This window comes from Benincasa hispida, chromosome 4 (assembly GCF_009727055.1).
Source record: "Benincasa hispida cultivar B227 chromosome 4, ASM972705v1, whole genome shotgun sequence".
Lineage (NCBI taxonomy): Eukaryota > Viridiplantae > Streptophyta > Magnoliopsida > Cucurbitales > Cucurbitaceae > Benincasa > Benincasa hispida.
Window position 1 is genome coordinate 61,978,645 of NC_052352.1, and position 15,464 is coordinate 61,994,108.

General features: G+C 32.9%; 1 protein-coding gene across 1 annotated transcript; it reads right to left on the reverse strand.

Annotated features, from left to right (window-relative positions):
- Window positions 1-5,664: 5,664 nt before the first annotated feature.
- LOC120075740 (histone H4) lies at window positions 5,665-6,245 on the reverse strand. Its single transcript, XM_039029381.1, has one exon. The coding sequence runs from the start codon at window positions 6,152-6,154 to the stop codon at window positions 5,843-5,845; it is 312 nt and encodes a 103-aa protein (XP_038885309.1). The 5' UTR covers window positions 6,155-6,245; the 3' UTR covers window positions 5,665-5,842.
- Between the last annotated feature and the right edge of the window lie 9,219 nt (window positions 6,246-15,464).

The following is a 15,464-nucleotide window of genomic DNA, read 5'->3' on the forward strand; positions in this document are numbered from 1 at the left end:
GTGCTTCGTGGCATTGTAGTCGTTTAGACGATCGCGAAAGGCGGGCGTCGTGTGGAGCATGCTAAGCGATCGTATACTTCAAACTTCATCGCTTAGTAAAGGTACGCGATCGTATAGTTATAACTAAACGATCGTTTGAATTTTCCTAGATGATCGTTTAGGAAATGCTAAACAATCGTTTAACTCTGGGAGCGCGGGTAAGTGATAGAACAAAGCGTTTATTTTATCATGTAAACGATCGCGGGGTGCTTGGTACACAATGGTTGGAGAAGCGATGTTTTGCCCAAGCGGTTCAAGACCCGGTTTGCCTGTTTAATCCGAAGACTCCTTGTCTTTGTAATAGTTGGCTTTATTTTTGTGTTTTTAAGGCGGTTTTACCCGGTTCATCAACATTAGTTGTTTATACATGTAATGTATAGTACTTATATGCTATAGTGTTTGTCATATAGTTAAAACCCACCTTAGGTTGTGCAATTATTCATGCATCATGTATTATAAATGTTATAATCTTGCATGAAGAAATTACTTGAAAGAATACGCATGCATCATGAAATATAAGAGTTATATTTTGCATGCAGTGAGCATTATCATGCATCATCCTTTTATTATAAGTGTTATAGTCTAAGGGTGAATGGAAGCATGTTTTGCTTGTTTCATTGTTGTTTTGTATAAGTGTTATATAAAAAAAGTAGCAATGAATGAACAATGCAGAGCTTTGTCTTCAAGACAGTACTTACCAGAAGCATGCCCCGACTATGTTGTGAAGTCTCCAAAGGTTTTGAGGTTCTTGCAAGTTTTTAATTATTTTCATATCTAAGTCTTGTTACACCATGTGGCTTTTGTTTGAGTTTGAATATTATACATTGAGTGTACTTTTTTTAGTAATTGAGGTGTAATCAGTTTGCTAATGTATTCAGTTCTATATATACAATATTCCCCCAACACATACTACTTTTATATACCAAATAGTTTAAGTGAGAATTTTTTATAAATTTTAAAAGAAATGGAAGATTAACAAGTAAATCCTTAATTATCTAAAAGATTAGATGTGGGAGAGAAAGTAGTTCGATTTTTTTGGTTTGGATGCCAACCAAAAATTAAATCCAACCTATCGATTCTATAAAGGCAAGTTAGGTTGATTGTCTCAATTTTGGACCTTTTCTTTTTTTTTTTATTTTCCAGTTTCATTTTTTATTTCTTTTTGTTTTGAATTGGAACTTCTTTTTTAATTAAAACTGGGTCTATGTTTTTTTTTAATGAAAGATTGAAATTGGACATGAAATTTCTTTTATTAGCCTGTTTCTAAATAGCAAACATGCATAGTTAAAATATTAAAAGAAAAAAAGAACGAGAGCTAAGTTTATTTGTAAGGATATATACATACTTTTAGTTTAGTTCGATTTTTATTAATTTTTTCAATCAAAATTGATCCAAACTAATGATTTTTTATTTCCCCCATATATGAACCGAGATTGCCAATTTTATATTAGAAAGCCAAATAAAAATAGTGGATCAACGTGTAGGTATTTTTGGTACACTCCTACTATATAGATACCGTTACTGTGTTTATCTCCTTTTTATTCTGTTTTCTTGATCTTTTAATGGGATGGGCTCAGGGCCCAACATGTATCCATTGGGCTCTTCATAGTTTGGATTGACGACGAAAATAATAAATTTTAAAATTTCATTGGGAAAAAGATTTCAAAAATATAAAAATAACAAAATAAATTTATATAATAGAAAATACTGATTAGTAAATGACAAAACTACCCTAAAACTACAAAATTAAGTACAAATGAGAAGGCAAAGATGCACGGCTTCAAAATCAACTCAATTACCACAAATACATTCTACCTAAACATTCTAGAACCATAAATACCCAGTATCTAAACATTCTAGAAGATAAAATTAAAAATCACCCAATATGGTGCATAACACTTCCAACTGTCTATGGAATGCGTGTATGCAAGGGAAAATGACGACCAGACAATGGGGTCATTAGAAACTTATGTCTACAAAGATGGACTTCCTCCAATGTGTGAAAGAGCAAAGTTGATTATACCAGTGAAGTTGTTGGCAAATGAGTATTTGAAGAAATTGCAACTTCAAGACGATGTGACTATTGAAAATATGATTGTGTTTAACCTCAAACTAGTTGTAGGGAGTTTCATCGTCTTCATTTCATGTGACCCTTTTGCTCTTGAAAGCCAACTTTAAACGCTATCAATCCCAGAACGTCACTGTTGAAAACGATGTTCAAAGTAGAAACAAAAGCAGAAAACATATGAGCGATCGAAAAAAGTCGACAACCTGGTAAGGTTGGTTGTCAAAAGCTAGCCAAGACGATGAAATTCAAGAAAGAGTTGTTGAACCAACAATCGCATACATGAGATTGAGAAGGAGAAAAGGAGAATTTGGGCTAACATGAGTGTAGCTCAACTGGCATAATGCTTGTATTATCAACCTCAAGGTCAAAGGTTCGATTCTTCCATCCACGCCTTGATTACAATACTTTGCTAAAAAAAAATAATAAAAATAATAAAATAATAATGATGATGATGATGATGATGGTAATAGTAGTAGTAATAATAATAATAAATATACACACGTGTTTTCAGCTTTTATTTCTACTTTCAACATCGTTTTCAACTATAACGTTCTAGATTTTATAGCATGGTCACATTGAATAAAGACGATGAAACTCCCTACAACTTTTTTGATGTCAAACACAATCCTATTTTCAATAATCACATCGTCCTAGAGTCTTCATTAGTACAACCAACTTTGCTCGTTCTCACCTTGGAGAAAATCCATCGTTGTAGACATCCATACGTTTCTAATGACCTCCACCACCTGGTCGCCATTTTTCCTCACGTACACGCAGTTCATAGGTAGTTGGAAGCACTAAAGACCATATCGGGTGATTTTTAATTGGAAAATTAGAGAAAATGGCAAAATTTGGGAGTCCATTGGATTCATGTCAAAAGGAAAAAAATGATAAGAAATTTGACATAACATGTGCCGCTCATGTGATGTCCACTTTTATAATACCAAATTTGCCCCTAGTATGGTCGGCTAACAACATTATTGAATACATTGTAATTGTTATAACATGTATCAATTCTAAATAAAAATGTGGTATAATTGTTGTATCAATTCTGAATAGAGATACAGTGTAATTGTTATAGTGTGTATCAATTATGAGATTCCAACCAAACGAATTCAAAAGAAAAAGGTACCGCATTTTTTGGCCAATTTGAATTTTGAACTGGCAGATTAATATCATATTTTATTTGATATAAACATTTTTTGGATTTATTCAAAACGAATCAATTTCTAATTCGTATCTCTATTTCAATTTAAATTTATACTAGATCTTCAAATTTTACATTATTTTATTGATTTTTTATTATTTTAAATTCTATTAATATATTTGATTTCGACTAGTACATATTATCATCAAACAAACGGTATTTGTCATTCAAATTTTCTCTTTTTTCTAATTTTTATCACATTTTATCATTTATCATCTTATTATATTATTGTATCATTTTAAATTTTCTGATGTACACTTTTTCGTGAGTATCTAAAAAAAGTCAATCTTTTTTACAAGTGGTCACTATTTTAATCTTTCTATTTTTACTATGGCTCTACAACAAGTAAGGATTCTTTTCGACAGTAGATGAGATGAAAGTTAACACTAACATGATTATCATGTTGTTGAAGCTTATATTCCATTAAATTCATCCTTCCAACAATTTGTTGCAACGTATCTCGTTTGACCTTGTCTTGAGATAGTTCTAATAATTCGAATTTTATTCGGATTGTTGAAGATAAGGATGTTTTGTGATTAATGTCAGTTTATTGAAATTTCTCTAGAATGATTTATGTGTAATTGTTGACACCATATCTTCTAGTACTTCCAGAAATATAGTGTATTTGAATAGTAAGTTAGCAAGAACAAATCATTCAATCCAATAGTCTAATTGCAATATTGAAATAAGGGGGTGTTTGGTCCCCAAGTTGGGTTGGGTTTGGTAAAAAAAACTCACACATCTTTTGGCTCACCAATTATTAAAGAAATTTATTACCTCGTTATTTGTATTAGCTCACATTTCTCACCTTGTTATTCGCATCAACTCTCTCAATTACTCTCCTCCTATAATAATTATCAACTTTACGTGTCAAACGCCCCCTAAATGATTTCCAAATGGAAATATAGTGTATTTGAATAGTGAGTTACTTCATTCTCACTATTGATAATTAAACAACTAATGTTTAGTTTCGGTTTTAGAATCTTAAAAAGTAGAAGAATATATTTGTATATCAAATATTTATTCGATTTAGCTAAAGATTTGAAATAAAATATTATTTTAAAACAATTTGTTAAATATTTAATTATTTTTTTAAAAAAAATAAACATCTTTATATATATTATATCAAAAGATTTATTTTCAACATTTATTTTTTTCTTTAATGGTGGAAAAATAGATTACAATGCATGGACGAAAAGAAATTTTGTAGGAAGATTTTGGTTTCTCTACATGTGAAAACCCCTATAGTGTTGTCATAACACTACAAGAATTTTGGGTTTTAATTTTCGTTTTTTTAAACCGACATACATCCGGTTTCACTTTTTCCATTAAAATCCAAAATTCTTGTAGTGTGAAAAACCTTATGGTTGTCAATTTTCTTCTCACACGATAGAGATTTGTTGGATTCGTCCTTCCGCTTGTAGAAAGATCAATTTCATCGATAATCAATGGAAGTGGTTCTTTAGTCTATTTGTTAGTGTCGCGGCAATGGAAGGGATTCTCCACACAATGGTCAAAGAGATTTGTGGTGTCATCTAAGCCTAGGTTTTGTAAGTTGGTCACCCAAACAGAGTGATTTTGTTCATGCTTTCAAAATTCATAATTTCTTTTGTAAATTATGATATGAGATTAGAGTTGTATGTTTTGGGGATTTTTTCTTATTTTGAATGTGCATGCTTTGGTTTGTATAGCAATTAAATCAAGTAGGTGTAAATTTCAAGTTTAGCAGATGTTTTATTTAGATATGGTATATTCGTTACTTTTTGAATTGTTTAGATACTCAAAGTGTCATAGTTTTTATAATTTAACATTATTATTTTTATTATTTAACTACTTTTCCAAAAGAAAAGTTAAATGACTCTATTATAAAATTCAATCAAACTTCAAAATAAAATATTTGAGTTAGATTCAAGTTAATTAAGTCATTTATTTTTATTTTTATTGTAAAACAAAGTAAAATATTTATTTTTTATTTTAAAAAAAAAACATAAATATAAAAACAAACATAAACGTGAACAATCCACTAGTCCATAAAATTTCTTTGATTTGAACCAATACAATAACCAGATAGATTGAAATAGGTTGATCCAATTATCCAAGTCATCAAAACTTTTAACGCTCCAAAATCTTTGAAGACCTTCCAACCGAATTCATCAGATTTGAGACTTGATAAGAAAATACTGGGGAAAAGAGTAATCATACATGTATACGTTTTATTTCGAGCTCTATTAGTATGCATATTTATTTTAGTGGCTGGTAATACGATCTGTTCTTCGAAAAGATCAAATTGATAACGAGAAGTTTCACGCAGAGCATCAATGCCAGAGAAAGAAAGACGAAGAAAGAGGAATTGAGGGGGAAATAAGGAGAGCAGTTTGTAAATTTGTAACATAATTCTTGAGCAAAGTAAATCGTCCATATTCTGAACAATAGAACAGTTATAGAAACCCTAAAACTAAACATGTAAAGTAGAGAGAATACAGATCTAAAGCCAAGATCCAAATCAATCCATGAAATCGTTCTATAACCTAACCACCGAAACCGTACAAGGTCCTTCCCTGCCTTTTCAGCGCATAAACGACATCCATGGCGGTCACCGTCTTCCTCCTAGCGTGCTCTGTGTAGGTCACAGCATCACGAATCACATTCTCAAGGAAGATCTTCAAAACGCCTCTGGTTTCTTCATAGATCAAACCACTGATTCGCTTCACACCGCCTCTACGAGCCAATCGGCGAATTGCTGGCTTGGTAATGCCTTGAATGTTATCCCTCAAAACCTTTCTATGACGCTTCGCTCCTCCTTTTCCCAATCCTTTGCCTCCTTTTCCACGGCCTGACATTGTCGTAGCTTGATCGAGAGATTAGAGGGGTAACCAATTGAGAGTATTTGTTGTGAAGGATTTGAAATTGGCGATGGGAAGAAATCGATTGGGAGATTTTATTTATATGTGTAAATTCGACGCCCGTGTGATGAACTTGTTTGCGCGGGGAGTTATATCGTTCGTTGGATGTTGTGTTAATCTGACGGACGAGAAAGTCGATCCGCGTGAAACGTTCGGGGATTGTGCTTTTGAAATTGTATTTCAATTTCTCCGCGGGTAAATGTCAAATTTTATTGTAACCGCCCAGTAGTGGGGAGGGAAACGAAAAACCCAATCATTGTATGAGCGGCTAAATCCATTAAGCCAAAAATCCATATTTATATTAATTTTGGTTCAAATTTATTTTTAGTATCTAAACTTTTATATAAACAAAAATTTAATTTCTCAATTTTGATTTATAACGATTTAATCTGTATACTTTTAGTTTTGTCACAATTTAATCACTGAACTTTACTATGTAACAATCTAGTCCTTAACTTTGAAATTTATAACGATTTAGTCTCTATTATATAAATTCATGTTAAAGTTTTAATGAGATTGCATGGATAAATAAAACGTTAAAATAATTAGAGACTTAATATTTTGTAAAGTTACATTATAAAGTATTAAAAATTGACATCTAATTTTGATAAATTTTTTATGTTATGGACTAAATTTTTACGATGTCGAAAATATAATGACTAAATTGTTACATACTAAAGTTTAATGACTAAATTGTTATAAAATTGAAAATATAAGGACTAAATTGTTATAAACTAAAGTTCATAGACTCGATGGTTACTTTCATGAAGGTTCATGGATCAAAAGTGGTTTTAACCTTAAACTTTATACTTTACTTAAAAGTAGTTTGAGACGTCAACAAATAAAATAGTTCAGTTCAACTTACATCCATATGTGTTGAGGACTAAATGGTATATGGGCTAAACTTTCTAAAAGTAATTAATATTCTTGAATTTTCAAACAAAAAAAAAATACACAATATTCTTTTTTCATTACAGACAAAAAAACAAAAAGAAATTTAAGAATTGCAGAGTTACAAAACAACAAATTTATGCATTGCAGGAACCCAAAAGTCCACAGCAGAAGCGGGATCGATCCCAATTTCATTTTTCATAGAATTGCAGAGTTACAGAACAACAAATTTATGCATTAGACAAAAAATTACAACATACAAAATAAAAGAGGAGGAAGGGTTAGGAAATGACTTACCCTTGAAGCCAAAGATCTTCACGAATTTCCTATTTTCCGGTCATGATCAAACACACGCCAAAGGTCGTCAATGAGGACAACGCCAAAAAACATTTCCTTTGTAGGAAAAGAAAATTTTCAAGAGTACTAAGCTCTGAGTTTTGGAAGAGGAAGAGAGTTTAGAGAGATAACTATGTTCTTTTTTTGTTTGTGTTTTCCTTGGGAAGAACTAGAGAGCCTCTTTTGCGGAAAAAAACAAAAGAGAATAAGATACTAAATCTTCAGTCAACTCCCACACATTCGTTCTAGTGAGGGAGGGAGTTGAGGGAGTTACAACTCCCTCCCATATTAATTTAAAAAATTAATATAAATTTTAAAATAATTTAATAAAATAATTCAACAATTATTTTTAATAAATTATTTAATATATATATTTATATTATAACTACCTTGTCATATAATATATATTAACTTATATGTTATATCAAATATAACACATAACCTATAGCTTTTATATTGTATCAAATACAATATAACCTATAGTTTGTTTCTCTCTCAATAATGCATGCATTTAGTATAAATCACATTTATACTAAATTTAATTATATGAATTTCATCCAGATAATTAATATTTGAATCATATTCAAATATTTAATTCATCTCAAATAAATTTTATAATATAATGTACCAAATACATTATATAACTTATATCACATATAATTAATTCCCTCAATTAATTTAACCAATTCAAATTAATCCAAAATTAATTATCAATAATCTCTATTGAGCTCCAAATGGGACTTTACCTGTAGATTGACGCTCCAATGGCACTTGAACAATTAATTAAACTCCTTTAATTAAATTATTCAACATCCATTAACTGTCGGTCACTCCACTAAAGACCGACAATTGCACCTTTCGCACTACAAATATATTTCTGTGTCCATTGAATATAACCAGTCAACTGTATGATGACCCTTCACAAATTGCTCGTAAGTACAGCTGTGCCAAAATTACCATTTTACCTCAGTAGTTACATCTAACTGCTTAAGTACCACTGATTCTACTGTTGAATAATAAGTTATAGTCTAACTGCTTAAGTACCACTGATTCTACTGTTGAATAATAAGTTATAGTCCAACTATGACCAAACCCCTCTCGGCCAAGAGAGGGTGTGGTGCCACATTGTTCAAGCTTCAAAATCAATCATTAAGGGAGCAATTTATCTCCTTCCCCAATATTAAGGAAGAAATTAATTCCGTCTTGTGTAGTTGTGTTTCCAACTCCCTAATCAAATGAATCACCCAAATGGTAGGCTTATTGAGTCGGCGATTTGGCCACTCTTACTCATACAAATCAAATAACCGCCTTTATAGACAGGAGTTCACGACTTACTTAGGATTCAAGTCATGTCACATATGGTTCTCTTGATGAAATGTAAGTCTCTACTTATTAACGACATTATATAATGAGACTATTCATTTCGTGGTCCGGTCATACACAAACTCTTTTGTATAGAATACCCCCACTCACATGTCTCAACATGAATGATCAAGACCATATCATTTATAGCACTTTACAACAATTATAACATCTACAAAACGGGTCGTATTCGTAGTGTCACCAGGATAAGATACCCAGTCTTATCTATCTACTACAAACCATTTAGGTTATCACTTAAACATAATCCACTTGTATGTCTCTACATACATGTTTAAGCTACATAAGATAACATTAAATGTTAGTTTATTGGTTTTGTGGGTTAATGCTACTAAATGTTGAATAAAATTGTCTCATATTTTATTGAATAAATAAACAATTTGTATATTTTAATTACAAACTACAGGACCCATAAGATATAAAGTATCAACACCCACAGTTCTAAGGTCTCAAAACTTGAGAAATTGAGACTCAATTATGGTATCCCGGATGATATTCACACGATGATCCTTAATCTCAATGAATGTATTGCTAATCCTCCTTCAAATGAGGTAGCATTTTACCTTGCCATGTTTCCTTTCGGTGTCTGTCTTCCTTTGCACCCCTTTCTTCCAAGTTTCATAGTGTTGGTTCAAATTGCTCTCACTCAAATTGTTTCCTACAGGTGAAGTCATTTACTTGGTTGTTACTCCATTTGCGCCTAATATGGAAACGAATCTCTTCTATCGGTAACTACATTCATGTCTTTCTACACTTTGAGTCATAACCCAAAGCTTGGTGAGTATTTCTTTTATATAAGCTCCAATGAAGGAATTGTTTTAAATGGGCCTTTGTAAAAAAGCTGAAAAAACAATTGGTTTCGGATTAGCGAAAATTGGCTCTCTCTCGTCCCATAAAGTTTCATTATGAGGTTCCAACAAGGTTCAGGGTATACAATAAGTTTCACCATGATTTCTCTTCTCCTTGTTTGTAATCGCTTTTAATTAAATTTTCCTTTTAACACTTTTTATTTTAGTGTATGTGGTCCCTCATGACTATAGGAGACATTTGGTAGTTGTCCATTTCCTTAATTTTTTTTTTTGTTGCCTCAACGAATCCAACCATTTTGGTCCATCTTTGGTTCAATAGCATATTTTGATATTGCTCAAACTTGCTTATTCTCACGGTTTTACTCCTTTTACTTCATTATGCAGATAAGTGCCCACTCTTGGCCTTGTGTTCAACCTCAACCTTGGGCCACCATTTTTTTTTCTTACCAATCGGTTACAATTTTAGAGTATGCATCCTCGAACACCTTTACTGTCACACCCCATCCCAGACTACCCTCTAAGTCTGAGAAAGGGCGTGATTGCAACAGTTATCAACCCTTTTGTGGACACTTACTACCTAGTAACTCTTGCGGAAATAACTCTGACACCAATTAATAAATTCATATACAGCGAATTGATTAAGTCAAGGAGACAAACAACAACGGATTAAGTAGGCCCATTTTATTACAACGATATAACGTTTATACAACTCCAAGACTTAACAACAAAGTTTACAAGAACAACTGTAAAACCCCAGAAGTGTAACTGTGGCATGTGGCAGACCTTGACCTTAGCAACACCCTATAACTCCTCACTTTTCGCTACCTGGGAAGAAAAACATGAAATAATAGAACGAGCTTCACAAAGCTCAGTGAGTGGTAGGCAACTTCTAGAGTCTATTTCAACTCATAAATAACAAGCATATCACAAATACAAGGTTACAATCAAACCTCAGCCTTAAACGAGTATGGTCTCAACTTCTATCTACGCGCACGGTAGATTGCTAAACTAATAACTAACTAGAATGAGTATGTTGTCTACCTACACACACGGTAGATGTTTGACATACAATATCATAACCACAACATCAGCCTATGTGCACATAGCTCTTCCCATCATGGGCTCAGAAACTAGGCTCGTCAGCCCTCTGACCATCCCATTTCAAGGATTCTCTATCCCACAGGCCCAGGCACTAGACTCCTCGGTCCCCTGGCCATCCTGTAAGGATTCACTTTGGGCTTAAGTTCTAGGTCCTTAGACCCCCGACTATCCCATTTCAAGGATTCTCTATCTCACAGGCTCAGGCACTAGACTTCTCGTGTCTCTTGACTATCCCGTGAGGTTTTGCTTACGGGCTCAGGAACTAGGTCTATTGACCCCCTGACCATCCCGATCACATAATCTCATTCTCATGCTACAATTTACTCTAAAAGATATACTTTAAGACTTAAAAGAAAGTACCACTCACCTTGGTCGTTTAGGAACTTTTCTCTCTAGAAGTTCCTTGATCTTCCCGGGCTCCTCTTTTGAACCCTAAATTTCAGATTCAGCTTAAAGCTCAGATTACTCATAGTTCTAGGCTTTATCTCAAGTTACTTCATTCTATAAATATTCTCTAAAATGTCTCAGGAAGCTCACCTCAAAATATTAGCTCATAACTTCTCGTGGTTTGGCCGAAAACATCAAAACATCAAGACTAGCCCAGATTACCCGATAGCTTGACCCCTCGGCCTTGTCCTCCTTCTTCAGCTCGATTACTTGGAGCTTATTCTCCGGAAACCCCACCATGAAAACTATATTCTTTTAGCTTTCAGATGGTTTTAGAATCACATCAAATGCACGAGTATTCTGGGAGAATTCCTCTTCCCAAGTTGACGCTACTTTCTGACCTATCTATCCGACAGCATCTCCCCTCTTGGAATCTCTTGACCAGCACATGGTCTTACCATCAACACATAGCCTCCTCCCAATACACTATTCTTTATGCCCTTTGAAGAAAATTTAAATTCTCATCTGAAGTCCTTGGCCCTATTTATATGCGTCCAAGATTGCTCTAAGACCGATACTTCCTACTTGGCCGCATGTCCAAGTGTCTCTTCCTTACACCATCAATGCAACTTTGGGTGTCCTTCTCCTACATAGCCAACGCATGGGTCTAAATTTTGCATATCTCCTCGTGCACCTACCCCAAATCTTTAAGGCTTAAGACTTCTTCCTAGCAAGCCATATGTCTGATGACGTCCCCCATATGAGCTCATCTCTCATATGCGTTCACTAGGGTGATGACCAACAATCCTTCCTAATGCATACCGCTAGCCTCAGGTATCAATGCATAGTGTAATCATCAACACATGGTAGGTTATCAATGCATAGCAACCCTTGGTTCCCTTTGGTTTTTAATTCACCACCATCGCAACCCAACTTACTCAGTCATCGCAAGCCTTAACAACCGCAAGAGCCAACCACCATGCGTCCAACCTAGCTCATCGCATAGCCCATGTCCAACGCATCCATCGTGCAAGTCATCATCAACCTCCAACGCATAGCAAGGTCGTATGGCCTCGACATATAGGACGGTTGCTTAGCATCAATGCATAGCACGTTCGTCATCGACGCATAGGTCGCTCGATAACATCAACGCATGGGTCAATCGGCCGCAAGGCATCGATGCATGGGTCGCTTGGTCGCAAGGCATCAACGCATGGGTCACTCGGTCGCAAGGCATCGATGCATGGGGCCACAAGGTATCGACGCATAGGATGCTCGGTCGCATCGATGCATAGGACACCCAGCTGGTCCAATGTGTCCATCGGGGCCAACGCGAACCTCGCATGCCCTCGCGCCCTTGCCGCCCTTTGCACGGCCCGCCCTCGTGCCATACCAACGCATCATCCTCGGCTGCCTTCCTTCAGCCGTATGGACGCATACCATCGTGTCCAACGCATACACCGCATCCAACGCATCCATCATCCAATGCATCCAACGCATAGGTTAGAGGCAATGCCTCTTACCAATACTTCGATCAATCATGCGTCTAACCTAACAAACGCATGGTTGCCTTTTCAATTTATGTGTTAATGTCTCCTAACTCTTAACGCATAGGTTCTTTTGACCTTACACTTAGCCAAATTTCATCAATTAAAACTTAACTCAAAGCTACTCAAGGAAAATCTACTAAACACTTAGAAAATTCCTTCACTTCAACATAGGATTTAACTTTCACTTAGTTAATTCCTTTTAACACCTGCTTAAGTAGGGAAAATGAAAATCCGGGTTTTACATCTATTTCTAAAATTCGGTGCAAACGAAATCGAAAGGTGATTGAAAGAGGAGAAACATCTAGTAGGCCTCAAGACAGGATTACTGACTTAACCAATGACGAACGACTCGATCAACACACCACTTAGCTTCCTCCTCGTCTCGTTCCTCCAATGAACCGTCGATTATCTCCTCGACTTCACACCGGGATCCCTCCACCTCAAGATGAAACTTGTACTGAAAACTCAGTTTTTCACTTTCCTTGTGGCTTCTTTTGAATGGGGTGAAATTGAACTTCTTGTCCAAAGCTTTAGCCTTTGAGAAAGTGTTGGATCGAGGTGTCCTTCTTCACCTACCAGATATGATGATCTAGCTGCTGCCACCACTAGAATTTTGAACGACTGTCATGATGTAAGTTATTTAGACTTTTAGCAAGGTCGACCTCACCGCCTATTCGAGTAGGGTCGGCCCCTTAGCTTTTTCTCCTCGACCAACTTTTTTCATTGTCATCTTTTGTTTTTTCCTTTCAGTTTTTTTTTCTAGGATGACTTCTTCAACAATGATTCTGGCTAACACATCCATTATTTAATAGAAATTAGCTAAATGTGCATTATACCCTCTTTGCAGAAATGTTTCAAACTAAAATGAAATGTGTTGGTTGTGAGTCAACTTAATCTTTTAGCTCATTTCATTTTACTCGGTAAATTAACTTAATATAATTATTCAAAACTTTTATTTTTCTGTTAAAAATTGCGTTTGAAAAAGTTGTCTACCACATTCAACCTATTTCATTCCATGGATCTAAGAGATAGATTTGTTTTTTTACGATTTTTCTAAATTTAAAAGAAAAAAATCAGGTTATCTAAATTTGCTTTATAAATAGCTAAATTTAACCTTCAACTTCCAGCAATTATCTTTTCTTTATTCTCTTCTTTTTACGTTTTTGTGTTAGTTTTGGCTTAAATTTTATTAACATGTTCTCCCTAATTTTTTTTTTTAAATTTTAATATATATTTTTTAGTTTTTTTTTTTTTGTAGTATATATATATACACACACATACATATATTAATTTAGTCCACCTTTATTTCCACATCGTTATTTTGTTTTTCTTATTCTTAGATATTGTCTACAATTTTTCAATTCCAGCTATGTATCTTTTTCAATCTTTTTCTTTCTTCATTCAAGACTTTTTTAGTCTTTTTAAACTTTTTATCACTCTATAAGTAAGTATCTCAATTAAACTTTATGTATTTAAACCATCTAATTTTTTGTTTTTTATTTTTTAATAAAAAATTATTAACAATATGTGACATCACATTTATTTTTTTAGCTTTTTTTTCCAACTCCACGTGTGACTTCTTTCCTAATTTTTCATTTGTTTCACTTTTTTTTCTTCTTTTGATGATTTTTGTGTGGTTGTTATTTATTCATTAAATTATAAATAATTGAATTACTATCTTAATTATCAAATTATGTAAATTTTAGGAGATTTGAAATCTAAAGTTTCAAAATCATCACAAATATGATCTTTAAGGTAGAATAGATTGCAGTTAATGAAATAATTTTTTAAAACAAATTATTAAAAAATTTATAAAGATGCAAACAAGCCTCTAAAATTGAATAGATAAATATGTGACTTTTGTATAAAAAATTATTTTATTAAAATTAAAACAAACTAGTTGATATAAGATTTTTACAGTATTTTAATTTGTGGGAACAACATTTTTAATAAGATTTTAGATTTAAGAATTTTATCTAGTAAATTTTGATTAAAAATATTAAAATAATTCAAATGTATGTTTATTTATTAAATTAAACAATAATTAGAACTAAAGAAATTAAATAAGAAAACAATTCAATTGACATATTTATTTACTAAATTAAACAATATATTTTGAATTTGATATATTAAATCATTTTTAACGACTTCTTTCATCTATTGAGTTAAATAATATTTGCAATCTAAAAATTAAACAATAGTTAAATAATTATTTTAAGTTAGAGATCTTTCTATCTCAAATAATTAAAAAATGAAATAATGCAGTTTAACAAGATAACAAATGATTAATACCTATAAATTAAAGAGTATAGATCATCGATCTCTTTTTTGTATTAATATTTCATAAAGCTTTTAAATGAATGAAAAGTTTCAATATGTTAGTGGGACGAGTGGGAAAATTATTCTATTTATTTTCATAATTATTAGTTGTTATATACAAAGATAAAATTAAATTCATTAAATGAGTAACATAATTAACGATGTTTAATAAATTTACATACATTTTTAAAAGATGTTACCTTTTAAAATTTTATCACACATACAAATAAACTAGTTAAAAGTACATTCTTAAATTCAAAATGATGGGTAAGGATTACTTTTTAGAATTTAATTAATTATTAAAAGTTTTAAAACATATTTTACTAAAAAAAAAATTAAAACATGATATCACTATCATCAATGGGTCAGTCTGGACCCAAAAAGTAAGGCCCAATAACATGTAGTAGTGAAAAGAATTGTTGAGATCAATAATATGAATAGAATAAAGGTGTTCTAAAAATCCGGTGATCCGAG

Excerpts from the sequence above, each read along its gene's own strand:
- LOC120075740 (XM_039029381.1), bottom strand. The coding sequence starts at position 6,154 with ATGTCAGGCCGTGGAAAAGGAGGCAAAGGATTGGGAAAAGGAGGAGCG.